The sequence below is a fragment of the Mercenaria mercenaria genome, chromosome 10 (assembly GCF_021730395.1).
Source record: "Mercenaria mercenaria strain notata chromosome 10, MADL_Memer_1, whole genome shotgun sequence".
Taxonomy (NCBI): domain Eukaryota; kingdom Metazoa; phylum Mollusca; class Bivalvia; order Venerida; family Veneridae; genus Mercenaria; species Mercenaria mercenaria.
The window spans coordinates 2,266,041-2,278,504 of NC_069370.1; the positions used below are offsets into that span (position 1 = coordinate 2,266,041).

At 35.9% G+C, this 12,464-nt stretch overlaps 1 protein-coding gene across 1 annotated transcript in view; it reads right to left on the minus strand.

Annotated features, from left to right (window-relative positions):
• Window positions 1-12,464, minus strand: part of LOC123559912 (CUB and sushi domain-containing protein 3-like) — a 156,775-nt gene that overhangs the window by 96,464 nt on the left and 47,847 nt on the right. The window contains exons 17-19 of the mRNA XM_053516658.1: window positions 8,447-8,623; window positions 8,149-8,325; window positions 5,706-5,876 (exon numbers count right to left, since the gene is read on the minus strand). Coding sequence (XP_053372633.1) covers window positions 5,706-5,876; window positions 8,149-8,325; window positions 8,447-8,623 — 525 coding nt within the window. The remainder of the gene's footprint in view (window positions 1-5,705; window positions 5,877-8,148; window positions 8,326-8,446; window positions 8,624-12,464) is intronic.

Consider the following 12,464-nt stretch of genomic DNA (forward strand, 5'->3'; position numbering starts at 1 on the left):
AAGAGCTATAATTGTACATTATAGGTCTTTGATTTAATGAGACATCACACGGAAAACCGATGAAAATAATTTTTATAATTACTTGATTTGAAAAAATTACATGATTCATTTGTTGGGGCTCCTGTCACGGGTGGTAAACGCGCAATCCAATTCCCGCCGGGAATACGCTTAAAATGGGTTGCGCAACGTCCGGTGCTGGTGTTGCGCGTAAAAAAAGACGAAATTGAGGTATGTGAAGTTATGATTTTGCTTAGTATGAGACAAGAATAAATTTTATCGAAAAAAGCAAAATGCTATTCGACACAAATATGATAATACATCATATGTGTAAAATATCTGGTTTGTAATTTATGATTCGGCTCTATTATCACAAAAAAAGCGTGAAAAAAGTATGAAATCAACAAAAATGGGAGTTTCTGACCTCATATGCCTAATCTGAGGACATCTGATGCTTTTTATGATAACTCAACTGTTATAAAGTAACGAATATCAAAATTATTTGCTTCAAATCCTGCTTAAGGTGACATAATTGACAAAAAAATCATCGGGAATGGGGTTGCGCACCGGGAATGGAGCTGCTCGTATACATCATAATGTATATAATGTATATGCGCAACTCCATTCCCGGGGCGCAACCCCTTTCCCGATGTTTTTTTGCCAATCTTTTCCCCAAAAGCAACATTTCATTCAAGTGTATGTAATATTCATGACTGTTTTACACGCGTTTGGTCATTAGAAGCGTCACATTTCCAGAAAGAAGGCACAAGAGTTAGAAAATTTGCATTTTTCATGAGTCCATGCTTTTTTGACAGCTCGAGCCAGCAAAGTTTTCGTGATAACAGGGCCGATTCTTAAATTAATAAGTTGGTATTTCACACATATGATCTTTATTCATTTTTGTGTCGAATAGCATTTTGCTTTTTTTCGAAAGCACTCGTAAATGTGTCATTATTTACAAAAACAAAAACCCACCTACCTCGATTTTGTATATATTGATGCACAACACCAGCACCGGAAGTCGCGCAACCCATTTTTAGCGTATTCCCAGTGGGAATTGGATTGCGCGTTTACCACCCGTGCCAGTTGAAACAAAAGCAGAAAATCGTCTTTGCAACCCGACTGTACAAAAAAGAAAAAAATGGACGTGCAACCACGAATGATAAAGACAACCGGAGTGGCACTGTTTATCAAATCGGTCTTTTAAAAAACGTTTCAAAATGAAATTTTGTTTACATCAGAAGAGAACATATAACTTTATCAAAATGTAGTTGCTTACTGAAGTACAACGTAAGTGAAATGAAATATCCCTGGCCAACCCGCGTGACGTTTTGGTACTATACATGCGGGAAATTTGATCTCAGCGTTCAAATAACGTACACATTCGGTCCGCGGCAGAGTATTCTTTAAATACTGAGGCTGTTTAGCAGAGAATATGTGTCGTGTAACTCACTTTGACGCATTGTATTTTATAGAATTCCGTCAAAGAATGAGGAAACATCACAAAGTATCTGCCGTGTATACGGTATCGAAGTCACGTACATTGGCTTTTAGACTAGTTACGCACACGGTGTCAATGCCTCGTATTATCTCGGAAAAACATCGAAATTTAAACAAAGTAACGATCACACATAACACTGAATAACTGTCTTCATTGTATGGTAACGCGCGGTGACTAGTAACTCAGTTTTAATGCATGACATGCTTATTTCTTTACCCTATCACGTTTTACAAAATATGTAATACTGGGAATGCGGTGGGTGGGGTAGCGCCGATGTCAGGATTTTCGTTTCGGACCGATTGAGTTATCAAAATTTCCGGAGCCCTGATACATTCTATGGTAAAATTTTACAAGGGTACTGCATAATAATGTGTTTTCTAATATAACAAGTCCTGTTTATCTTTAACGATACATCCTAACTTTGACATCACACTGATCAACTTGTAGCTCAGTATGAACAAGTGAATGAAGTATTGCCATGCAATACAAAGTCCCCTACTGGAAGGCAACTAATTTTCTCTACTGCAGTATAACATAATGAACTGATATCTGTCAATAATGTATAAACAATATTGTACTATATATACAATATGTTATAACAAAACACTTGGATTAAAATTTGTATGAATAAAAACCTATAGTTGTTTTCATATACTATTAGCATTTCTTGGCCAATTATCAAAAAGGTATCATATAAGTAAACAAGAGCTGTCGGAGGACAGCAACGCTCGACTATTCAACAGCCTTGTCGATTAAATGAATACGAAAGTCGAAAAAGGGGCATAATTTTAAAAAAAAGCAAAATAGGGTTATGGAACCTGCATAGTGCTTATCAGCTCATGACAGTGGACAAGTGTGTGAAGTTTCAATCCATTCCCATTAGTGGGTACTGAGATACCAGCTTACATATAAGAATTTAAGCAAAAACTCCTAAGTTTAAAAAAGGGGCATAATTTTGTAAAATGCAAAGTTGAGTTATTGACCCTTTGCAATGCATGTCATATCATGACAGTGAACAAGTGTGTGAAGTTTCAATCCTTTCCCATTAGTGAGTACTGAGATACCAGCTTACATACAAAACCTTAACCAAAAAATTCTATGTCGAAAAAGGGGCATAATTTTGTAAAAAAACAAAACAGAGTTATGGAACCTGTGCAATGTATGTCAGTTTATCACAGTAAATAAGTGTGTGAAATTTCAATCCATTCCCACAAGTTGTTACTGAGATACCAGCTTACATACAAAACCTTAACCAAAAATTTCTAAGTCAAAAAAGGGGCATAATTTTGTAAAAAGCAAAATAGAGTTATGGAACCTGTGCAGTGTAAGTCAGTTTATCACAGTGAATAAGTGTGTGAAGTTTCAATGCATTCCCACAAGTAGTTGCTCAGATACCAGCTTACATACAAAAACTTAACCAAATCGGGACGCGGACGCGGATGCGGACGCCGACGCATGGGCGAGTCCAATAGCTCTACTGTTCTATGAATAGTCGAGCTAAAAATATATATATATAGTAAAAAAAAGAAGAAAAAAAGAAAAGAAAAAAAAAAGAGAGTGCCAGAATATCACAAAATACGCCCGTCATAGCAAATTTCTTTACACTAGCACCTGTATTTACAAATGGAATTTTAATTCTGCTGTTGTGTGGTAATTATTGTAATTCTTTTGTTTTTCTGAATCCACAAAAAAACTCCTTAGCAGGCAGAGATACCTTAAAATACACCTAAAAATTTGAAAGTAACATCTATGTTGTACCACAGAAAAGTGGTCTTGGTTTTTTCCTATGGTCAATTATAAAAAAGTTACAATATAAGTTATTTATTTTAACAACTAAGGGAAGTTAATCTTAAAAAAAAAAATCCAAAAAAATTCTAAGTCCACACAAAAATCCTTACCTGAGGTAGAGATAGGTCAAAGTACACCTCAAAATTGGATGTAAAATGCATGTTGTACCACAGAAAAGTGGTCTCGATTTTTCCCTATGACTAGTAATGAAAAAGTTACAATGTAAGCTATTTATAGTAATAACAAAGGGAAGTAATTCTAAAGAAGGGATCTGCGCATGACACTTTGTCTCATGATGGTGTACAATTGTGCCTAGCTACATCAAAATCCCTCTATGCATGAAGAAGAAATGCTCCGGACAAAGTCATTCTTGAATTTAGCATTTGACCTCTAAGTGTGACCTTGACCTTAGACCTAGGGACCTGGTTCTTGCAAACAACAATCCGTTTCATGGTGGTGAACATTTATGCCAAGTTACATCAAAATCTCTCTATGAATTAAGAAGAAATGTTCCAGACAGAGTCATTCTTGTATCTGACCTTTGGCCTCTATGTGTGACCTTGACCTTCGACCAGGTTCTTGCGCAAGACACTCCGTCTTAGAGGTGCGCAGTATTACCGGTATACCGGTAACCGTGGTACCATCTTCTTTACATTGTCTATGTAGCCTTCCGTAACAGCAATTAACACCATGCATGATTTTCCGATTTATATCTCTGGAATTCTCACGCTACTATTATTAGTTTCCAAAAATAACCACCCAATGGTGCAATTGAACATGTATGATCGACGGTGTGATCCCCAATCAAAACCCTTTGAAAACCTCCAGATTATTCCGTATAGATGGATGACGTCATGGGCGCACTTGTTTTTACTTTGAGTCTGGTAAATTCGGCGAGTCCAGACTTCTTGTTTAAATGATAGTTTAAAATATCCCGGTATGTATTTGCATGTATTAAAAAGAAATAAATAGCTTGGAAAATGTTGAGTCGAAATTTATTATTTTTTGTTTGAATACGATTTGATGAAGCCTTCATACTATTTGTAAACGTTACTGGATTATCAAACGGGTGCACGAAAAGAACTTCAAACAAGCGGGACCTATATACATGTGACCCAGTGCTTCCCTAGAGACAATATGGCGTCTTCCGATGAATACACGCTGATAAAAAATACTAAGGGTCATTAATCTAACTAGTCATTAGTCAAGTTAATATTCCAGTGTATTTTTTTCTTTAATTCTAATCAAGTAACTAGTCTTCGTTGTTGCTCATAATAAATTAAGTCTTTCTGATAGTTTTTCAATATTTTTATGACCACTACCATAGGCATAGCTGTAAGTCTTACGATAAATATGGCGGTATACCGTGGTATATACCGCGGTAATTAGGAAAAAACCGTGGTATACCGCGGTATTTTTTTCAAGGCGGTACCCAGCCCTACTCCGTGGTGAACACTTGTGCTAAGTAATACTCAAATCCTGTTTTGCATGACAAAGTTATACACCGGACAGGAAAAATGTCACATTGACCTTTGATCTCCAACTGTGACCTTGACCTTTGAGCTAGGGTTCTGGGTGTTGTACATGACATGTCCTCTCATCATGAGGAACATTTATGCCAAGTTATATTAAAATCCCTTGATGAATGACAGAGTTCTGGACCGGACAGGAAAAAAAAACTTACTGACCTTTGACCTCCAATTGTGACCTTGACCTTTGAGCTAGGGGTCCGGGTTTTGCGCATGACATGTCGTCTCATCATGGGGAACATTTGTGCCAGGTAATATTAAAATCCCTTCATGGATGGTAGAGTTATGGTCTGGACAGGAAAAAAGCCCTGTTGACCTTTGACCTCCAATTGTGACCTTGACCTTTGAGCCAGGGGTCCGGGATTTCCACAGGACAAGTTGTCTCATCATGGGGAATATTTGTGCCAAGTAATATTAAAATCCCTTCATTGATGACAGAGTTATGGACCGGACACGAAATTGTGGACAGACAGAAAGACGGAAGGAATGACAGAATGACGGATGGAAAAGCGCATTCCATTAGTCCCGAAACTGGTTTTCAACCAGTAGGGGACTTATAATTTTGTTATGTCAAATTATTATTACAGCGCATTCCATTAGTCCCGAAACTGGTTTTCAACCAGTAGGGGACTAATAATTTTGTTATGTTAAATTATTATTACAACTCTTTTGCTATATACTTTTTCTTAATTATAATCATAAACTGTGTTGTTGAAACTCCACAAAACAAAATTTGCAATTTTAGTAAATGTACAAAAATATTAAGCTACATTTTTCAAAACTTTCTATTCTGCATATGTATATAGTAACTGCACTATGATCAGAAAAAGACTGACCTTTGTGACGGGAATACACTTACAGATTTTTAGTATTGCACACACATCACCTACCCTTTTTGGTACAGTTAGGTTCAGCATTGTCCCAAGTTCCTGTTCCACATGTCAACACACTGCTTCCATTCAAATCATACCCAGGATCACAACTGTAAGTGCCAGTATCTCCGTAGCTGTTACCAGTTACTGTCACATTTCCATCAGTTGGATCAGTTAGATTTGTACAGGCTGTAATTTAACAAAGATTTTCAGTCAATCATACTGTTATCAACATTACTAGCTATCACTGAAACCACAACAGGAGTAATAATCTTAGGTACTGTCAAATCATTAACATTTGTGGGGAACTAATTTTTGTGGATTTCAAAGTTGAGTCAATCACATTGGAAGGGGGAGAGGATAGTATTGTAAATCTTAAATAATATCCCATATGTACAACTTTACATGTTGAACAACATTCTTATGACCCCAGGTAAAATACTTCCTAAGATACATGCATGCAGGCAATGGAGAGCAGGTAGACATGAAGGTTAAGCAGATATGGAGAGTATGTAGACATAAAAGGGGTAAAAAGATATGAAGGTAAGCAGATATGTAAAGTATGTAGATAGGAATGGTAAACAGATATGAAGGTAAGCAGATATGATGGTAAGAATATGTAGAAGGTAGGCAGACATGAAGAGAAAGCAGATGTAGAAGGCAGGCAGACATGAAGAGAAAGCAGATGTAGAAGGTAGGCAGACATGAAGAGAAAGCAGATGTAGAAGGCAGGCAGACATGAAGAGAAAGCAGATGCAGAAGGCAGGCAGACAAGAAGAGAAAGCAGATGCAGAAGGCAGGCAGACAAGAAGAGAAAGCAGATGTAGAAGGTAGGCAGACATGAAGAGAAAGCAGATATGGAGAGCTGGTAGACATGAAGGGTAAGCTGATAAGAAAAGTAGGTAGACACGTAGGTTAAGCATGAAGGTAAGAAGATATGTAGAATAGGTAGACATGAAGACTAAGCTGATATGGAGAGCAAGCAGACATGAAGGGTAAGCAGATGGGGAGCAGAAAGATATGAAGGGTAAGCAAATATGAAGGTAAGCAGATGTAGTGAGTTTATAGATGTGAAGAGTAAGCAGATATGGAGAGTAGGTAGACATGAAGGGTAAGCAGATAAAGAGGGTAAGTTAATAATGAGAGCAGGTAAACATAATGGGTAAGTAGATACTGAGGAAAGCAAAAATGAAGTGTAAACAGATATGGAGGTAAGCAAATATAGGGGAGTAACTAAAAGCTGCACTTTCATAATATGTTACTACAACTGTACAGGAGCTGTTCGAAGACAGCAATGCTTGACTATTCAAAAGCATTGTCACTTCTAAAAGTTAAAATAATAAAAACATACTCATAACGAGTACAAAAGGGGCAAAAATTTTGAATTATGAACTTTTCCCTCTTATGAGGCTTAATTAGACAACAGAATACACAAAAAAAATTACAAAGTTGTAAAATCAGCATATCTTTGAGAAAAAGAAAAGCAGTTTTATGAGGACTGTGCACTGCATGTTAGATCATCACAGTGAACAAGTTTGTGAAATTTCAATCTATTTCCATGACTGGATACCGATATAATAGGGTTATTATAACAGTAGCTTGATCTGGGATGCAGTATTCAGCTCGAGTGGATTTTGCCAGATCGGATCTCATGAGGCGCGCAAGTGCCGAGTGTGATCCAACCATGCAAAATCCACAAGAGCCGAATACAAAGTCCCAGATCTAGCTACTGTTATAATGACCCTTTTATTATATACCTTTACCATTTTGATTCTTGTTTTGTTCTTGAACGAAATCTTCAATGTTTATTGATATTAAATGGAACATAGTGAAGTTTTTATGTGCGCTTTTTATAGAAATGTGTCGGGTAATGCATATTAATGAAAATAGTCTGGCAGCATACAATACGGAAGGTACAATACGGAATTCAAAAGTAGAATACGGAATTTTTGTCTTTCTGTTCATATTTAATTGTGAAATACAAGCAGATTTTTTACAGAATTTATATAGGTATATAATAAAAAAGCTAATTACTAAAACATTTTAACCAAAAACTGCTATGACAAAAAAAGGCATATCATTCTTTGTTAAAATTCAAACTAGAATTGTGAAACCTGTGCAATGCATGTCAAATTATCAATGTGAACAAACTTGTGTGTGAAATTTCAATCCACTCCTATCACTGGACACTAACATAATAGCTTACTTATACAACTTAACCAAATACTGCTATGAAGAGAAAAGGACATACCTTTGTAAAAATGCAAACAAGTTATTAAACATGTGCCCTGATTGTCAGATTATCATAGTAAACAAGTGTATGAAGTGTCAGCCCATCTGTGTTAGTGGATACTAAGATACCAACTTACATAAAAAACTTAACCAAATAGGGAAGGGGACACAAAAGAATGAGTGCAAGAGCTCTACCTATTCTAGTCCAGCTAAAAATCAACAAACTTACTATAAATTTGGCATACAATTTCTGTTCCATCCCATGCTCCTCCTGCCTGACAGGTACGGGATATATTCCCTCCTGTTTGCTGGTACCCTGTATTACATGAGTATGTTGCAGTCTCCAGATATGTAGAATCTGTGTAATTCACAGTCCCTCCAGCTGGTAACAATAGGGAACCACAATCTGCAAGAAAATTTAGAATGTCTACAGATTTTCAGAGGCTGTTCTGTACAATACCCAACAAAATTATTCCCGCCATAAAAAGTACATGAAAGTCCAAGTAAGTACAGAGGTAAAAACCAACCTTCAATAGTGCATTCAAGTTCAGTACCATCCCATGAGCCATCAGTCCCACATGTACGTGTTAAATTTCCTCCAGTCTGCTCATAGCCGGTATTACAAGCATATGTTGCTGTCTCAAGGTATACAGTTCCTGTCACACTTACTGTTCCATCTGGTGGATTACTCAAGGCAAGACAATCTGTAAGAAAGCATTTTATTGCAAACAGTTAAAATCCTTTCATATATCATGTAATATTAACTTGCATTTTCAACACATGGACACACATAACCGCATTGTAGACACACATGCTTTTTTTTGACAATTCTATTACAATATCACTTTAAATCAAACTTACGACAATATGATATCCTCACCTGGCTGGATATAATCTCTTTCAGAATTTCACCTGACATTTTGCACCAGGAATGTCTGAAATAGCTTTAGTAGTACCTTCATTGACAATACAGACTTTGAAAAATACAGACCTTTAAAGTACAGTCCTTGACAATACAGACCTTAGTCTATCAAATAATGTGCATACATGAAACCCCACAATATGGTGGAAGGTGGGCCTAAACATTGTTAAAAGGTAACGGAGCTGTATTAACATGGTATTATCGCTTTGAAATGAAGATGAAATTTCCTATGTCTGACAAACACTCTTTCCTGTTTAACATTCTATTACTAACTCTCCATAAAAGTAACATATATTAATGTACTCAAATTTATTCTCCAAATGTTTGATGCCAATGTTTTACAGCTATATGTTACATCTGTATAAAAACATGACTGTACAGCATTGATGTAGCTCAAAAACTAGATGTTGTGCTCCTTCTTCCATCAATGTACAGTCACATGTTACTTTTTGACGATGCAAGACAAAGTAAACTTTATTTTGGGGTGTTGGGACTAGGGAATGGGGAGGGTTAAGCCAGAGCAGGGATGTGGGAGTATGGATACTACAAAACATTATCAAGAAACACAAGAAAAAACAAGAGGCTCAAATGGACTCAAGTCGCTCACCTGAAGAGGACCTAACCATCTGACCCTTTAAGGGGCCAAACACCCCAAACTGAACAAATTTATGAGAGGACCTTATATTAATGCTACAGACCAGGTCTGATGAAGATCCATTGAGTGATTCATGATAAGTAGTCATTAAAGGGTGTTTTTACTTTTAGCTCTAGCAACCCCTAAAAAGGGCCAACTGCCCCCATCTGAACAAATTTGAGAGAGAATCTTATAATGATCCTACATACCAAATCTGATGAAAATCCATCTAGCTATTCATTAGAAGTTGTTTAAAGGCAATTCTATTTTTAGTTCTAGTGGCCCCTGAAAAGGACCGACTGCCCCCATTTGTATAAATTTGGGAGAGGACCTTCTAATGATGCTACAGACCAAGTTTGATGAAGATCCATCAAAAAGAAGTCATTTAAAGGCATTTCTATGTTTCAGTTATAGTGGCCCCTAAAAGGGGCCAAGTGACCCCATTTGAACAAAATTGGGAAAGGACCAAATAATAATGCCACAAACAAACTTTGAAGAAGATCCTTCCACCAGTTCATGAGAAGAAATCGTTTAAAGGTATTTCTAATTTTGGCTCCAGCGGCCCTTAGAAGGGGCCAAGTACCCTCATTTGAACAAATTTGGGAGAGGACCTTATAATGATACTATAGATCAAATTTGATGAAGATCCATTTCGTGGTTCATGAGTAAGTCTTTTAAAGGTATTTCTATTTTTAGTTCTAGTGGCTCCTAGAAGGGGCCAAGTGCCCCCATTTGAACAAACTTGATAGAGGACCTAACCAGGATGCTACAGACCAAATTTGGTGTTATTCTGACCAGTAGTTTCAGAGGAGAAGATGTTTAAGTAAAAATGTGGACGATGGACGACGAACGATGGACGACAGATGCCGGACCATCCACCTCATATTAATAGCTCACCCTGAACCACTGGTTCAGGTGAACTAATAAAACAACTTGAAGGAATATGGTACAGTGTCATCCAAGGGCCATTTCAGTCACATTATTTTGAAACCAGAAGAATCTGTGGTAGAATGTCACCTAAGGAATGTTTGTATGAAAATATTTCAGAACATCCAAAGAAGAAGTTTTCCATACAGCCATATAAAGAAAACTAGTCCTGTCCCCTGACAGCCATGCTTTTAAACTGATTAAGATGACATGAGGAATTTCTGTGAAAATATTTCAAAATTCTGCCAGTAGCTTCTAGAGGGAATATTATTTGATTTTTTTTTTTTTACCTCAAAATCAATTTTCAGTAAGTAAAATTACAACAATAATTTGGTTTACACTTATAATAATTTTACCCTGGTATCTTTTTAGAATTAAAATTCAACAAAAGACACTATTTTTTTTCACAAATAACCATCACAAATCTAAAACAAAACAATTTTACCTTCAAAATTATTTCTTTTTTACATCAATGTTTTCTCTATTTTAAAAAAAAATAACACACACATCTATTGCCTTTAAAATTCAATATAATTATATATTTTCAAACAAATTTTAGATTTTCAATATTAACTCATTAATTGTCCAACATATTGTTTATTCCAAAAAGGTGAGAAAAACATATACTCAACCACTTAATTACTTAAGTGTCATCCATTAATTAATGTGAATTAAACTGATAATGAGTAAAAAGATCATCAAGAAGCTTTACTCTTGTAGATAATTACAATAATTAACGAGATACTGGAGTAGAATGTCTCAACAAGTAAAATTCAAATATGTTTCCTATAAAAATTCTGTAAAATCCAATCTAAAATCAAATCACATCCACAACTATCTAACAGAATCATGTTAAAGCAACACAAAGGTATTTCTCTCATGATTTTTAATGAAATATTTATGGAAAATATTCTAATATTTAAGACGAAAACTATTTTGCATTTAATTTTTCACACTTTCTTTTTCAATCATAATAGATGGAAAAAAAATTGTTTAAACTTTAAAACACAAATAATTATTTTCAAAATTATCAAGATCAACACTAATAGTAATCTCAGCTTCTAATCTTTACAACTTTACCAATTATTTGGAAAAAAAAACATGGAAGATTTCAGTCTAAAAGGAAAACCATGTTCATCATTTATTAGCACGTGTCTGTGCTGGGAGATAACCAAAGATGGCACCTATCTGACGAAACTTAAAAGAGACCTGAAACATCTGAATGAGCTTAACAGGCAGTCTTGACATAGGTGTCTTTACGACCAAGAACTAACTTACGCTGACGTTCATAATTCATCAACATATGTCTGTTGGGAAATCTGAAGCAACTTAACAGATACCTAAACAATCTGAAACAATTACCAGATTGAAGTTTCTTTATCACCTAGAACTTACTTGTGCTGATGTTAATTATTTATTAGCACATGTCTGTGCTGGGAAATAAGCTGCCTGAGGCAACAGAACAAACATGACACAAATGTATGTCTTTATTACCTGGAACTTATTTGTCCTGATGTACATCATCCATTAGCACATGTTTCTGCTGGGAAATAAAAACTAATTTTCAGCCATCTCAAGGAACACAAAGGACTAGAAAATATCTGAAGTAACTAAACAGGCACTAAATCTTGCAAAATGTCTATCTATATTACCTGGAACTTATTTGTGCTGATGTACATTATCTATTAGCACATGTCTGTGCTGGGAAATAAACTACCTGACGCATCTGAACAATCATGCACAAATGTCTGTCTTTATTACCTAGAACTTATTTGTGCTCATGTACATTATCCATAAGCACATGTCTGTGCTGGGAAATAAACTACCTGAAGCAACTGAACAATCATGACACAAATGTCTGTCTTTATTACCTAGAACTTACTTGTGCTCATGTACATTATCCATAAGCACATGCCTGTGCTGGGAAATAAACTACCTGAAGCATCTGAACAATCATGACACAAATGTCTGTCTTTATTACCTAGAACTTACTTGTGCTCATGTACATTATCCATAAGCACATGTCTGTGCTGGGAAATAAACTACCTGAAGCATCTGAACA